Source organism: Piliocolobus tephrosceles, chromosome 1, assembly GCF_002776525.5.
Source record: "Piliocolobus tephrosceles isolate RC106 chromosome 1, ASM277652v3, whole genome shotgun sequence".
NCBI lineage: Eukaryota > Metazoa > Chordata > Mammalia > Primates > Cercopithecidae > Piliocolobus > Piliocolobus tephrosceles.
Window position 1 is genome coordinate 182528538 of NC_045434.1, and position 15255 is coordinate 182543792.

The 15255-nt window shown below is 45.3% G+C and overlaps 1 protein-coding gene across 4 annotated transcripts in view; it reads left to right on the plus strand.

Moving 5' to 3' along the window:
* Positions 1 to 9217: 9217 nt before the first annotated feature.
* TRIT1 (tRNA isopentenyltransferase 1) overlaps positions 9218 to 15255 on the plus strand; it is a 51858-nt gene continuing 45820 nt past the window's right edge. For all 4 annotated transcript variants that reach the window (XR_002733520.2, XR_002733521.2, XM_023221570.2 and 1 more), the window contains exon 1: positions 9218 to 9400. Coding sequence is in view for 2 of the 4 variants with exons in the window: in XM_023221570.2 (XP_023077338.1) it covers positions 9227 to 9400 (174 nt within the window). In the remaining 2 variants the exon portion in view is untranslated. The remainder of the gene's footprint in view (positions 9401 to 15255) is intronic.

The window sequence follows — 15255 nt, forward strand, 5'->3', positions numbered from 1 at the left end:
TCGAGACCAACATGACCAACATGGTGAATCCCTGTCTCTACTAAAAACAAAAATTAGCCAGGCATGATGTCGTGCACCTGTAATCCTAGCCACTCAGGAGGCTGAGGCAGGAGAATCATTTGAACCTGGGAGGCGGATGTTGCAGTGAGCTGAGTGCCATTGCACTCCCGCTTGGGGGTGGCAGAGTGAGACTCAGTCTCAAAAAAAAAAAAAGAATCTACCCACCCTAGGTCAGGGCCAGGAATCTGCATTGCTAACAAGCAAGCAGGGAGGTGAATTCCTCAGTCCACACTGAGACAAACATTGATATAAGGAGTTGGAGCCCAGGTTTTGCAAAGATAAAAAGTATTCACAGACGGTGGTGTAGATGCCACGGTTAAGAACTTGGGGCGAGGCACAGTGGCTCATGACTGTAATCCCAGCACTTTGGGAGGCGGAGGTGGGAGGATCACATGAGTTCAGGAGCTTGAGACCAGCCTGGGCAACATAGCAAAATCCCATTTCTACTAAGAAATTAAAAAAAAAAAAGTCTGGCAAGAAGGCTTGTGCCTGTAGTCCCAGCTACTCCGGAGGCTGATGCTGAGGTGGGAGGATCACTTGAGCCCAGGAGTTTGAGGAGGCTGCAGTGAGCTATAATTGTGCCACTTCACTTCACTCCAGCCTGAGTGACAGAGTGAGACCGTTATCTCTAAAACAACAACAACAACAAACAAGAAAAACAAGGACTTGGGATTACTACCTGTGTGATGTTGGGCAAATCGCTCAACCTCTCTGAGTCCTACAAGTAGCCTTCTTCTGTAAAATGGACATAATGATATCTATGCCACAGGACTGTTGTGAAGATTAAAGAAGTTGTTACATGTAAAGTGCTTAGAACAGTGCCAGCTACATAGTGAGAGCAGTATGTTTGCAATGATACATGAAACTATGGTTCCTTCCTTCTGGAAGTTTATGAGCATGGAAACATGATCAGAAAATATTCTGGTCTGAAGTAATATAATAATAACAAAAAGATAACAAACATGATCACAAAATAAGGCAATATGTGTCTCAAAAAGTGCTATGAGCCTCAGAAAGGGAAGAGAACATTTTGTTTGGAGTCATCATGAAAGTTTTTGTTGGAAATTGTGACATTGACCAGAACTAGAAGTACAGGTATTTAGCTATTTAGCTAAGTGAAACGAAGAATGTTCTAGGCTAAGAGAATAGCTCTGGGGAAGAGCAGTTAAGAAGGTTGTGTCAAATCTGGGGACGGGAGAAATCTGGTCTGATGTGCTGGTTGGGTAGTCTCATTTTTACAAAATAAGGAGGATTGCACTAGATTTCTAAGGGGATCCTTTCAAGAGCAAACATCCTCTTTGAAATAGGGAAGTCAGGGGAAGAAACTGATTGTGGTTTGGGACATGATGAAATTAAGGTGATGGGGTCATCCGAAATGAAGTACCCAGCAAGTTGAAAATGTGATACCAAGGCTTTAGAAAGGGATTTGAATGCAAAATACAGGCTTGAGACTCATCAGGATATAAAGATGGCAGGGTAAAGTGGCTCATGCCTGTAATCCCAGCACTTCGGGAGGCTGAGGCAGAAGGATCACTTGAGGCCAGGAATTCAAGACCAGGTTGGGCAACATAGTAAGACCCTGTCTCTACAAAAAAAAAAATTAATTAATTAAAAAGCTATTATCTTTTTTTTTTTTTTTTTTTTTTTTTTTTTTAGACAGAGTCTTGCTCTGTCGCCCAGGCTGGAGTGCAGTGGCACAATCTCAGCTCACTGCAACCTCCGCCTCCCAGGTTCAAGTGATTCTCTCCTGCCTCAGCCTCCCAAGTAGCTGGGATTACAGACGCCTACCACCATGCCCAGCTAATTTTTGTGTTTTTAGTAGAGATGGGGTTTCACCATGTTGGCCAGGCTGGCCTCGAACTCCTGACCTCAGGTAATCTGACCACCTGGGCCTCCCAGAGTGCTGGAATTACAGGCATTAGCCCCCCCGCACCCAGCCCTAAAAAGCTGTTATCTTGACACTGAGAGGCTGAGGCTGGAGGACCACTTGGGGCCAGGCATTTGAGACCAGCCTGGGCAACACAGTGAGACTCTGTCTCTTAAAAAAAAAAAAAAAGCCGGGCGCGGTGACTTACGCCTGTAATCCCAGCACTTTGGGAGGACCAGGTGGGCGGATCACGAGGTCAGGAGTTCAAGACCAGCCTGGCCAACATGGTGAAACCCCGTCTCTACTAAAAATACAAAAATTAGCCAGGTGTGGTGGCACACCCCTGTAATCCTGGCTACTCAGGAGGCTGAGGCAGGAGAATTGCTTGAACCCATGAGGAAGCGGTTGCAGTGAGCCGAGATCATGCCACCGCACTCCAGCCTGGGCAACAAAAGGAGACTCTGTCTCAAAGGAAAAAAAAAAAAAAAAGGATATACAGATGATTAAGGCCCAGGATGCCAAGCTAAGAGAAAGAGAAGGGGCCTGGGAAGTAAAGGAGAGAGCTTGAAAGAGCAATGAGATTAGAACTGGAAAGGACCTCTGATGCTTTTTTCCCTTTTGCACCTCCCCCACCCTGATTTTGCAGCCTTCAGAGATCCTCTGTTGGGTTGCAGGCTGTCTTAGAGGGCTGCACAGGCCAGAAGCAAGCTCACTCTAAGAACATTCTGGGGTGCTCTGGAGCAAACCCTGTAACTTAACTTTAGGTATAACACAAACCCTGTAACAAAGTGAGCTCTACCCTCTTCTTCTTCACGCTTGCTTTGAGCAATTCTGATGCTCCCCAAAATTCAAATTCAAATTGGCCAATAGCCAGTGGAAATAGTAATGTAAATAGCAATTCACTGACTCAATGTAAGATATTGTGATTACTCATACGCACTGTACTAGGGGATGGCAATATTGTCATCCCCTCCCCACCACCAAAATTCATGTCCTTGCAGAACTGTGAAGGTGACCTTATTCAGAAATAGGGTCTTTGCAGATGTAATCAAGTTAGATGAGGTCATACTAGATTAGGATATGCCCAAATTCAGTCACTGATGTCCCAAGAAGAGGGAAATTTGAACACAGACACACATAGAGGGAAAACGTCCATGGGCCGGGCGCGGTGGCTCAAGCCTGTAATCCCAGCACTTTGGGAGGCCGAGACGGGCGGATCACGAGGTCAGGAGATCGAGACCATCCTGGCTAACACGGTGAAACCCCGTCTCTACTAAAAATACAAAAAACTAGCCGGGCGAGGTGGCAGGTGCCTGTAGTCCCAGCTACTCGGGAGGCTGAGGCAGGAGAATGGCGTAAACCCGGGAGGCGGAGCTTGCAGTGAGCTGAGATCTGGCCACTGCACTCCAGCTCGGGCGACAGAGCAAGACTCCGTCTCAAAAAAAAAAAAAAAAAAAAAAAAGAAAACGTCCATGTGAAGACAGAGGTAGAGATTGGGGTTATGCTACCACAAACCAGGGAACAAAGAAAGATTGCTGGCAACCACCAGAAGCTAGAGGAAGAAGGGAGGGATTCTTCCCTAGAGGGAAGCACGGGGGCATGGCCCTGTGGACACCTTGATTTCAGACTTTTAGCCTCCAGAACCACAAGAAAATTAATTTCCCTTTGTGGTTTTTTTTTTTTTTTTTTTGGTTTGTTTGTTTTTGTTTTTGCTTTTTTGAGATTAAAAGAAACAAAAAACAAAAAACAAACAAACAAAAAAAAACAGCCTGTTGCCCAGGCTGGAGTACAGTGGTACAGTCTCTGCTCACTGCAACCTCTGCCTTCCAGGTTCAAGCGATTCTCGTGCCTCATCCCTGCCCCTGACTGAGCAGATGGGGCTATAGGAGTGCACCACCATGCCTGGCTAATTTTTGTATTTTTAGTAGAGATGGGGTTTCACTATGTTGGCCAGGCTGGTACCGGATTCCTAGCCTCCCACCTTGGCCTCTCAAAGTACTGGAAGTACAGGGGTGAGCCACCATGCCCTGCCAATTTCCCTTGTTTTAAGCCACCCAGTTTATAGTAATTTATGACAGGCCTAGGAATCTAATATAGGAACTACGTTCATCATAAAATATCTCCCACAGGAAATATTTTTTTGGGGGGTAGATAATTAGCATGAAGATTGAGCTGCAAAGGCATCTTAGGTTGTACCAAAAAGCTGGTGTTGGCCGGGTGCCATGGCTCAAGCCTGTAATCCTAGCTCTTTGTGAGTCTGAGGTGGGCAGATTAGTTGAGGCCAGGAGTTCGAGACCAGCCTGGCCAACATGGCAAAACCTCATCTCTATTATAAACTTTTATAAATAAATTTTTAAAAAGCTAGTGTTTGTCTTTGACCCAACTTTCCTCCTTACCTTGGAGACAGATGCTTCAGGCCTCCCACAGCATGTTCCTTTTTCTGTCCTAAATGTTAGCACATCCTCTAAAATTCCATCTGGAACCTTTTGGATGATCTGCTTTAAATGGCCCTTTTACTCTAATGGCTTTATCTTTTGCCTTCTCCCTGTAAATTTCTTTCTTTCTTAAAAGATTTTGAATGAGTTATTTAAAGTATATAGAGGATAGGAAATACTACTGAATAAACACTCACGGGTCATCACTGAGATTTTCCTCCCTATCTTTTTGCACTCCCCACATTCTCCTTTTCTGCCATCTTTCTGTGCCCATCCCACCCTATGCATTGCTCTCAATTTCCTAAAGAAGGTGAGGTAGGTGCAGAAATCCTAACTATATGTCTGCCCTTGGGGTATAACTCACACATAGTGGAGGTGAGAATTAAATGACTGACTGTGGGCTTTCCGTAGGGCAGGTAAGGAATTACTACTCTCCAAGTAATCTGAGTATCCCTGTTACCTCATTTCTGCATTTTAGATATGCTCTTCCAGACTGAAATTATCCTGGCATGTTTGCCTTTAAAACCAGATTTCTTTGCCCATAATAATCTGTAATGTGTGGAGCATGTTGGAGATGGGATTCTGCATCCATCACCTCTAGACATATACATACATTTTAAGTGATACTCTTTCTTTCTTTCTTTCTTTCTTTTTTGAGACGGAGTCTCGCTCTGTCACCCAGGCTGAAGTGCAGTGGCCAGATCTCAGCTCACTGCAAGCTCCGCCTCCCAGGTTCACGCCATTCTCCTGGCTCAGCCTCCGGAGTAGCTGGGACTACAGGCGCCCGCCACCTCGCCCGGCTAGTTTTTTGTATTTTTTAGTAGTTTTTTTGTATTTTTTAGTAGAGACGGGGTTTCACCATGTTCGCCAGGATGGTCTCGATCTCCTGACCTCGTGATCCACCCGTCTCGGCCTCCCAAAGTGCTGGGATTACAGGCTTGAGCCACCGCGCCCAGCCGAGATACTCTTTCTTTTTGAGCCTCCCTTCCAGAACACAGTGCCTCCCTTCCAGAACACTTCCCCTCTGGCCTCACAGAAAGGGGAGGGGAGTGAGAGCCAATACCTAGGCATGAGTACAACTAGCTTCCCTGACTCCCTATTGCCTTCTTTTGTCTCTTTTTCACCCTGCAAAGCTTCCCATTAGAGGGTTTTATGTAGTTTTTAAAAGAAATACTTATTATCTCTTGGTCATAGACTTCAATTTCCCAATTTTCCCTTGAACTTAATGTCTCCAATTAGGATTTCAAGTTACAGAATATCTTTCAGGACCTATTTTTAGTATAATTTAGAGTTCAGAAGATCACTAGGGAGACAAAACAAAGCTACAGATAAAATAGCCTAAGGTATTTTTAAAAATATGTTCCCATTCTCTTTTGGTAGGACTAATAGAATTATGATGAATGGAAGTGGTACTTTTTTTTTTTTTCACTTCTCCTCATTTGTTTTGGACCACAGGTTCCATTCTGATTTAGGAGTCTTTCCTGCTCAGCATTTCAGTGATAATTCTCCCCATGGTCTATAAGATCCCTGTTCTCCTTGTTTCTATAGCAACAGTCCTGTGTTGCTTGGCTAGAAGCAATTTTCTGCTGCTATGGTGAAGCTCCATTTTTCCATTTCTTTCTCCCTAGTTGCCTTGGTAACGAGTCTCTTCGTCTTCTGGTCTCTTGGTGGTAAATTCCACCCCCATCTTTTTTTCTCTTTCTAGTAATAGTCACCTGGTCATGACTTGGACAGTGCTATCCCATCTGTGAGTGAGCATACTCTGTCATGGTCAGATTGTCATCATGAAATCAGCCTCCCTTTTCCTTTAATTGCATCATTTCTCTGGCCTGCCATCTTTCTGGTGGTTGTCATGGTAACTGTACCCTCTGAAAGTCTCTAGGCAAAGGTTCTACAGTTAACAACCATCATGTGAGAGTGTCTGCCAGTATGTGGCCATGCATCTCCATTTTAAACCCAGCCCCAGGCGGGTACCACACATTGGAGAGAACAGGACTTTTGATCAAAGCAGGCTGGCTTGAGAAAAGGAGGGACAGGGGATCCATAACTGGAAACTGGTATTCTCCAAACAGTATGTGTGGCAACAAGGTTTAGGCTGGGTCTGCGAGAGTGGTCATTATGCCAATGGGGATTCAAGTGATTGAGAAATGCATTAGCAGTTATTCCAGCAGGCCTGTCAAGGGCTTGAAACTTGCAGGGGTCACTCCTTTGGCCCAGGGGATCCTGGTGATATGACCTGAGAGTCAGAGCCAATCTCAGTAAAAAAGCAATTAGAACTCTTAAATTGGCTAACAAGGGGTTAGTAGAATAGGTATTTAGGCACCTTTACACATTACTGAATATTTCTTGGCCCGTAGGCTGCTTCTTTTACCTCTTTAGAGAGGCCGATGGGGTGTTACTATTATAATGATACAAAGTGTTCAACAAATAGTGGGTGATATGTGCCAGGGCATTGTAGCAGGCACTTTTCAGACATTACCTCATTTTCTCCTCATGGCAATCTTGAGAGGAGTTTAAAGATAAGAACACTGAGGTTAAGAGGTAAAGTTAGACCAGAAGTGCTGGTTCACTCCTATAATCCCAGCAGTTTAGGAGGCCCAGGCAGGAGGATCACTTGAGGGAGGTGGTCACCAGCCTGGGCAACTGGGCATCTCTCAAAAAGAAAAAAGAAATAGTGGGCGTGCAGTCCCAACGGGTGGGGTGATGGCGTGCTGAGGTGGGAGGATTGTTTGAGCTCAGGAGGTCAAGACTGCAGTGAGCTGTGATGGATTGCACCACTGCACTGAAGCCTGGGCAACAGAGCAAGATCCTATCTCAAAAAAAAAAAAAAAAAGAGGTGAAGTTAATTAAGTCCACAGAGCTGATAAATGGCAGAGCTGGGATTTGAACCCAGCTCTATATGACCTCAAAGGCCTTTCTTAAACTGGTGTAGTCTCTGGAATTCTGCTCCTGTCTGGTCCTAATTTTTTCCACCTCCATTTTAACCTCAGGGTTGCTACGACTTTAATCCTTTCTTGTTTTTTGAGACTGAGTCTTGCTCTGTCACCCAGGCTGGAGTGCAGTGGCTGATCTTGACTTACTGCGACCTCCACCTTCCTGTTTCAAGCGATTCTCCTGCCTCCCCCATAGCTGGGATTACAGGCACACACCACCATGCCCAGCTAAGTTTTGTATTTTTAGTAGAGATGGAGGTTTCACCATGTTGGCCAGGTTGGTCTTGAACTCCTGACCTTGTGATCAGCACGCCTTGGCCTTCCAAAGTGCTGGGATTACAGGCGTGATCCACTGTGCCTGGCTATTTATTTATTTATTTGAGAAGGAGTTTAGCTCTTGTTGCCCAGGCTGGAGTGCAATGACGCGATCTTGGCTCACTGTACCTTATGCCTCCCAGTTCAAGCAATTCTCCTGTTTCAGCTTCCCAAGAAGCTGGGATTACAGGTGTGCACCACCATGCCTGGCTAATTTTGTATTTTTAGTAGAGACAGGATTTCACCATGTTGGTCAGGCTGGTCTCAAACTCCTGACCTCAGGTCATCCACCTGCGTCAGCCTCCCAAAGTGCTGGGATTACAGGCGTGAGCCACGGTTCCCAGTCAACTTTAATCCTTTCTACCAGACTTCCTTTTCCCTTTCCTATTTTGCAGATTGTGGTTTACTTGCTTTTCTCTGTTCTCACCCCATCTGTTGCATTCTTTGGCCAAGGAGATGAAAAGGTTTGCTTTCTGGTTTTTGTTTTGTTTCTTTGTTTTTTAGGACGGAATTCTGCTCTTGTTGCCCAGGTTGGAGTGCAATGGCGCGATCTCGGCTTACTGCAACCTCCGCTTCCCAGGTTCTCGTGCCTCAACCTCCCAAGTAGCTGGGATTAAAGGCATGCGCCACCACGCCTGGCTAATTTTTTAATTTTTAGTAGAGACGGGGGTTTCACCATGTTGGTCAGGTCGGTCTTGAACACCTAACCTCAGCCTCGGCCTCCCAATATGCTTTAATTACAAGCGTGAGCCACTGTGCCGGGCCAAAGGTTTGCTTTGTGATTGAGTGTGAGGTTGTCTTACGGGATGAAAATATTGGAGCCTCTGCCCTGGCCTGAGAACTAGGCAGACCTCATTCTGGAGAATGCCACCTCTGACCGGCAAGTCATTCTCCTCTTCATTTAACAAGTATTGGATGTCTCTTCAGTACCAGGTACTCTGCTAGGCACTGGAGATACAGCAATGATCTAGGCAGAATTAGTCCCAATAAGTTAGACAAAAAACCAAGAGACCTATTTATAATTTTATATTGTAATAAGCACTGTGATGAAAAATAACTTGAGTGCTGTGAAAGAATAATAGGGACGGATCTATTTAGATAGGGTTGCCATCTACCATTCAAGATGGCAGGTGGCCCGGCGCGGTGGTGCACGCCTGTAATCCCAGCACTTTGGGAGGCCGAGGCGGGTGGACTGCCTGAGCTCAGGAGTTCAAGACCACCCTGGGCAACATGGTGAAACCTCGTCTCTACTAAAATACAAAAAATTAGCCGGGCATGGTGGCGGGCGCCTGTAGTCCCAGCTACTCGGGAGGCTGAGGCAGGAGAATGGCATAAACCCGGGAGGCGGAGGTTGTAGTGAGCCGAGATCGCGCCACTGCACTCCAGCCTGGGCGACAGAGGGAGACCCTGTCTCCAAAAAAGAACAAACAACAACAACAAAAAAGACGGCAGGTAGTTGAGGTTCTGATACCAGCTAGTTGACTGCAGTCACGTAGCCTGGGTCCTGCCGCTGCCTCCTCCCCAAGCAACCTAGCTACAAAGCCTGAGATCCGCGCAGGCGCACAGACGGTTGCTATGGGGACAGCTGCTCCAGCGCAAGCGCAGACTGCCACAAGATGTCGTCCGTGGCGGCTGGACGAGCAGTTCCTGTGGGCCGTGGGCTCCGGGGCCTGCAACGGACCCTACCTCTTGTAGTGATTCTCGGGGCCACAGGCACCGGCAAATCCACGCTGGCGTTGCAGCTAGGCCAACGGCTCGGCGGTGAGATCGTCAGCGCTGACTCCATGCAGGTATGGCAGTGCGGCTGGCCCGGGCGCCTGGGAACCCCGGAGGCCGCGTGGACACCCTGTGGCAAAGGTCTTAAAGGGTGAACCCCGAGGCTTGTAGGGGCGGAGGGAGTAGGTAAAGGGAGCCCATACTTACTAAGCTCCCGCCGCATGCCAGACACAGTGCCAGAGGTTTTCCTTATCATCGTCTCATTAACTGCTCACGACGTTACTGTTTGGTAGATACTGTGATCTCGTTTTATGGAGAAGGGAATAGGGGCTTAGGGAGGTGAAACGACTTTTTCCATGTCACGTAGCGAGTAAGTAGAAGACATGGTATTTGAACCTACAAGGTCGACATATAGGTATCCAGTAAATATTTTTTGAATAAAAATGATTCCAGAGCTTTTGTTATAACTCTAACTCTAACCCTAACCCAGCGAGATCAGGATAAATGGGATACCACCTATGGTGTCTGCTGCGGGAGTGGAATAGGGTTGACAGTCAGGAGACCTGGATTCTAGTCCTGAATCTGCCATTGGCCATGTGACTTCGGATCAACAATGTCGTTTATATGGACGTTACTTTATGTAACTGTGAAGTGAGGAAAATGTCACGTACCGCACAAGGTTATAGTGCTTAATAAATGGGATCATGAGCGTTAGAACGAAGAATAGAGTCCCTGTCCGGAATAAGGTCAGACTCGTGGTAAATGGTTTTTTAAGCGGAGGTTTTAAATCATGCTGGCTGATTTAAAGTTGAAGGGTCTTTGTCCTCTTTGAACTGGGAGGCCCAGAAGGGGTGTACATCACATCTGGGAGCATTTTGCTCCATTAAGAGTGGGTAGTGGGTGACATTTTGGGTAAATCTCTGATGGAGGAACTACAGCAGCTATTTGTTGAAGAGAATTTACAGTTACGAGTCTTCACAGAGTAAACGAGATGTTGAGCATGAAATAACCTGGCACTGAACATAGCACCTGATGAGTACTCAGCAAAGAAGGGCAGTTCCTTTCCCCAGTTCACCCAGAAGCCTATTGGCATAGTTTCTGCTTTCATTAGTTTATTTGGCATGACAAGACCATCAGCACACATGAAACGATTAGATAATTCAACAAATAGTTTGTTTGCAGTCCACTTTGTGCCAGCTTCAGAAGACAATTTACCTCAAATCCCAGCTGTCTTTTCCAGGATATGCAACTATAGCCTAACCTCTTCATGCCTTTGTTTCTTCTTCTGTAAAGTAGGAAGAATAATATCAATAACGTAACATTATTGTGATGATTAAATGAGATAAAGTATGTGCAGTACTTAATACAATATATGGTACGTAATAAGAGCTAAAAATAGAGTAGTTGTTATTTTCTGCAAGGCCCTACTGAAGAGACAAAATCATAATTTCTGCCCTTGAGTTTTAGTCCAGCTGAACATAAAACAAGGCAGAGCTAATGTTTGGACAAATATTTTAATGGATTTGCAAGATGTTGGGAGGAGAGAGACTACAAATGCTAGATTTTATGGCAAGTATTATAGAATTACTAAGACAGGAGAAATCATTGAAGGCTGGCTTAGTACAGAAAGCTCTCTGAAAAAGGGCTTGAAAAATAGGTCAAGTTGAGATAGGTAAGAAAGAAGAAAAGACTTATTAAAGGAAAACATGAAGTTAGTCCAAAGGTATTGAGTTGTCTCAGTTGATTGTTCACAGTCAGTTACAGATGGAACTCCTTTTTCTACTCTTTGGCCCCTTCTCACTGCTGTACATGACTAGTCTTAAAAAAAAAAAAAGGAACGTGAATGAAGATGAAGATTTAGAAGGTGAAATGGCCATAGTGTATAGGAAGGATAGTAAAAGGAGACTGTTCAATTGTAGATATGGAATGTGAGATGAGTAACATGATGAAGGTAGTGTGTAAGGAACATTCATTTGTGAGCAGTATATATGATACTTGGATAAAAAATATCCAAGAATGGTATAATAATAGATCTTTGGTCTGATACTTCAGAGACTTAAGTAATAAGAGTTTCAGTAAGATGGAGTTACACTGATGACATCTAAGGTTCATGCCAATATTTATGTTCTATAATTTTTCTTTTTTTTTTTTTTTTTCTGGAGACAGAGTTTCGCTCTTGTCCCCCAGGCTGGAGTGCAGTGGCGTGATCTTGGCTCAATGCAAACTCTGCCTCCTGGGTTCAAGGATTCTCCTGCCTCAGCCTCCCAAGTAGGGATTACAGGCACCCGTCCAACACCCAGCTAAGTTTTGTATTTTTTATTTTTTTTAAATTTTGAGACGGTCTCTCGCTCTGTCGCCCAGGCTGGAGTGCAGTGGCGCCATCTTGGCTCACTGCAAGCTCCGCCTCCCAGGTTCACGCCATTTTCCTGCCTCAGCCTCCCAAGTAGCTGGGACTACAGGCGTCCGCCGCCAAGCCCAGCTAATTTTTTGTATTTTTAGTAGAGACGGGGTTTCACCGTGTTAGCCAGGATGGTCTCGATCTCCTGACCTCGTGATCCACCCACCTTGGCCTCCCGAAGTGCTGGGATTACAGGCGTGAGCCACGGCGCCCAGCCAGTTTTGTATTTTTAGTAGAGATGGAGTTTTGCCATGTTGGCCAGACTGGCCTCGAACTCCTGATCTCAGGTGATCCACCCTCCCCACCCTCCCAAAGTGCTAGGATTACAGGCGTGAGGCACTGCACCCAGCCTTACATCTATTTTTAAGTAGGTTACTGGGTTCTGTCAGTGAGGGTTGGATATAGCTGTATAATAGCTATTATGTCTTGTTACTCATAGCTGTGTACCATAGAAATGTTTCTTTCTTTTTTCTTTTCTTTTTTTTTCGAGATGGAGTTTTGCTCTGTCGCCCAGGCTGGAGTGCAGTGGCATGATCTCTGCTCACTGCAACCTCCACCTCCCAGGTTCAAGTAATTCTCCTGGCTCAGTCCCCTGAGTAGCTGGGATTACAGATGTCCGCCACCACGCTCGGCTAATTTTTGTATTCTTAGTGGAGATAGGGTTCCACCATGTTACCCACTCTGGTCTCAAACTCTTGACCTCGTGATCCGCCCACCTTGGCCTCCCAAAGTGCTGGGATTACAAGTGTGAGCCACCACACACGGCCCAATTTGTGTTTTTAACCAGTGAGAGGAGATGCTGCTTTTCAGTGGCTTTAGGTTGACTCAGAAGTATTTGGTAAACTTGTAAACAAAATGATATTGTAGATGTTGAATCACCAGCTACTTGAAATAACATTTTCAATTTCAAGTAACTCCACAGGCAAAGGAATAATAAATATCAGCAACTCAAATTTGCATAGCACTGTTTACCAAATGTTTAGTTTCTTCTTTTTCTTCTTCCTTTTTTTTTTTTTTTTTTTTTTGTTTTGAGTTCTTGCTCTATTGCCCTGGCTGGAATACAGTGGTGTGATCATAGCTCACTGCTCTAACTTTGTTTTTGTTGTGTGTGTGTTTTTTTTTTTTTTTTTTTGAGATGGAGTATTGCTCTGTCACCAGGCTGGAGTACAGTGGCACTATCTCAGCTCACTGCAACCTCCACCTCCTGGATTCCAGTGATTCTCCTGCCTCAGCCTCCCGAGTAGCTGGGACTACAGGCACATGCCACCAGGCCCAGCTAATTTTTATATTTTTAGTAGAGACGGGGTTTTACCGTGTTGGCCATGATGGTCTCGATTTCTTGACCTAGTGATCTGCCCACCTCAGCCTCCCAAAGTGCTGGGATTACAGGCATGAGCCACCACGCCCAGATGTTTTTTTTTTTTTTTTTTTTTTTTTTTGAGATGGAGTTTCGCTATTGTGGCCCAGGCTGGAGTGCAATGGCACCATCTTGGCTACTGCAACCTCCGCTTCCCAGGTTAAGCGATTCTCCTGCCTCAGCCTCCCTAGTAGCTGGGACTACAGGCATGTACCACTGCGCCTGGCTAATTTTGTATTTTAGTAGAGATGCGGTTTCACTGTATTGGCCAGGCTGGTCTGGAATCCTGACGTCAGGTGATCCGCTTGCCTTGGCCTTCCAAAGTGCTGGGATTACAGGTGTGAGTCACCGCACCTGGCACTGCTATAACTTTGAACTCCTGAGTTCCGAGCAGTCCTCCTGTCTCAAGTAGCTGGGACTATAGGCATGGAACACTGTGCTGGTGAGAGAGAGAATTTTTTTAAAATCCTCACAATAGCCTCATAAAATGGATATTATCACTTCACAGTTAAGAAAATAGGCCTAAGGTCTTAGAATAAGTAGCAGACCTGGAGTCTGAACATAGGTTTCTGCTTTCCTTGCCCAGAGGCATATCTACTACGCAAAGCTATTTCCTTTAAGATGAGCAGGAGCTGTGGGGTTCAATCAGTAGGGAGTTTTTTGTTTGTTTGTTTTGAGATGGAGTCTCACTCTGTCACCCAGGCTCACGATCTTGGCTCATTGCAACCTCTGCCACCCGTGTTCAAGCGATTCTCCTGCCTCAGCCTCCCGAGTAGCTGGGACTGACTATAAGCGCGTGCTACCATGCCTGGCTAATTTTTTGTATTTTTAGTAGAGATGGGGTTTCACTGTGTTAGCCAGGATGGTCTTGATCTCTTGACCTCATAATCCGCCAGCCTCGGCCCCCCACAGTGCTGGGATTACAGGCATGAGCCACTGCGCCAGGCCAGGAGTTTTTAACTTGTATGCTATTCATCCTTCATAGGAGTGTGCAACATTTTGATTAGGATATAAGATGTATTTTAGGATTCATATTGTAAATCATAGTGTTAATTCATAGTGGTATCTGTCAAGTGGAATGTTGAGCTGACTGGAAGCCACCTGATGTACTTTGGGGATAAAATTCGCTGCAGCTAAGAGATATTAATAGAATCTAATATCAAGTTCGTATCAAAGACAGTGTTTATTGGAACAAAGGGTAAACTTGGACTTGTGGAGAGCCCAGACAAAACAGTAAACTTCTTTGTTGTAACACACCAAAGGGTGACCAAATAGAAGGTGTGATCACTAGAAAGTTTTTTCACGTTTCCAAATTGGGTTTTTTAAAACCAATATTTGCATTTTAATAATTCCTTTTGGTGTGCTGCTGAAAATTTTCTATTCAGAAGTATACCAGTAACTCAAAAACTATTGTACAACACTATCTTAAATGTTAAATTGTCTCGTACCTTATACTGCTTTTGTCACCCCTTTGTCCTGCTTTAAACTGTAGGGTCATCCCAGGCAACACCTACCCAAGGTCAACCCTATAGCACCTACAGGGCAGTTCCTGTCCAGAGAAAGTATTTGTTTTTGTAAACATTGAATAAGTGCTTTAAACTACAATGGGTTGTTAAAGTTATTGTGTCTATAGTGATAATTTCTTCATGTAGCCTAATATGCAGTGACTTGCTTCTGTAGCCATCTAGCATCTGAAGGTCCTGCCTGTCCTCTTGCTTCCCAGTGTTCTTTTTTTCTTTTTCTTTTTTTTTGTTTTTGAGACGGAGTCTCGCTCTGTCGCCCAGGCTGGAGTGCAGTGGCCTGATCTTGGCTCACTGCAAGCTCTGCCTCCCGGGTTAACGCCATTCTCCTGCCTCAGCCTCCCCAGTAGCTGGGACTACAGGCACCCGCCACCTCGCCCGGCTAGTTTTTTTGTATTTTTTAGTAGAGACAGGGTTTCACCGGGTTAGCCAGGATGGTCTCGATCTCCTGACCTCGTGATCCGCCCATCTCGGCCTCCCAAAGTGCTGGAATTACAGGCTTGAGCCACCGCGCCCGGCCTCTTTTTTTTCTTTTTATTTGTTTCCTATGACACAGTCCCAGGACGTCCTGAAAACACATGCCTTTCCATGATTCTTATGCAAGGTAGTTGTGGATTGGGAATTCAGAATTACTTTCTGAGAGGATACCTTCTT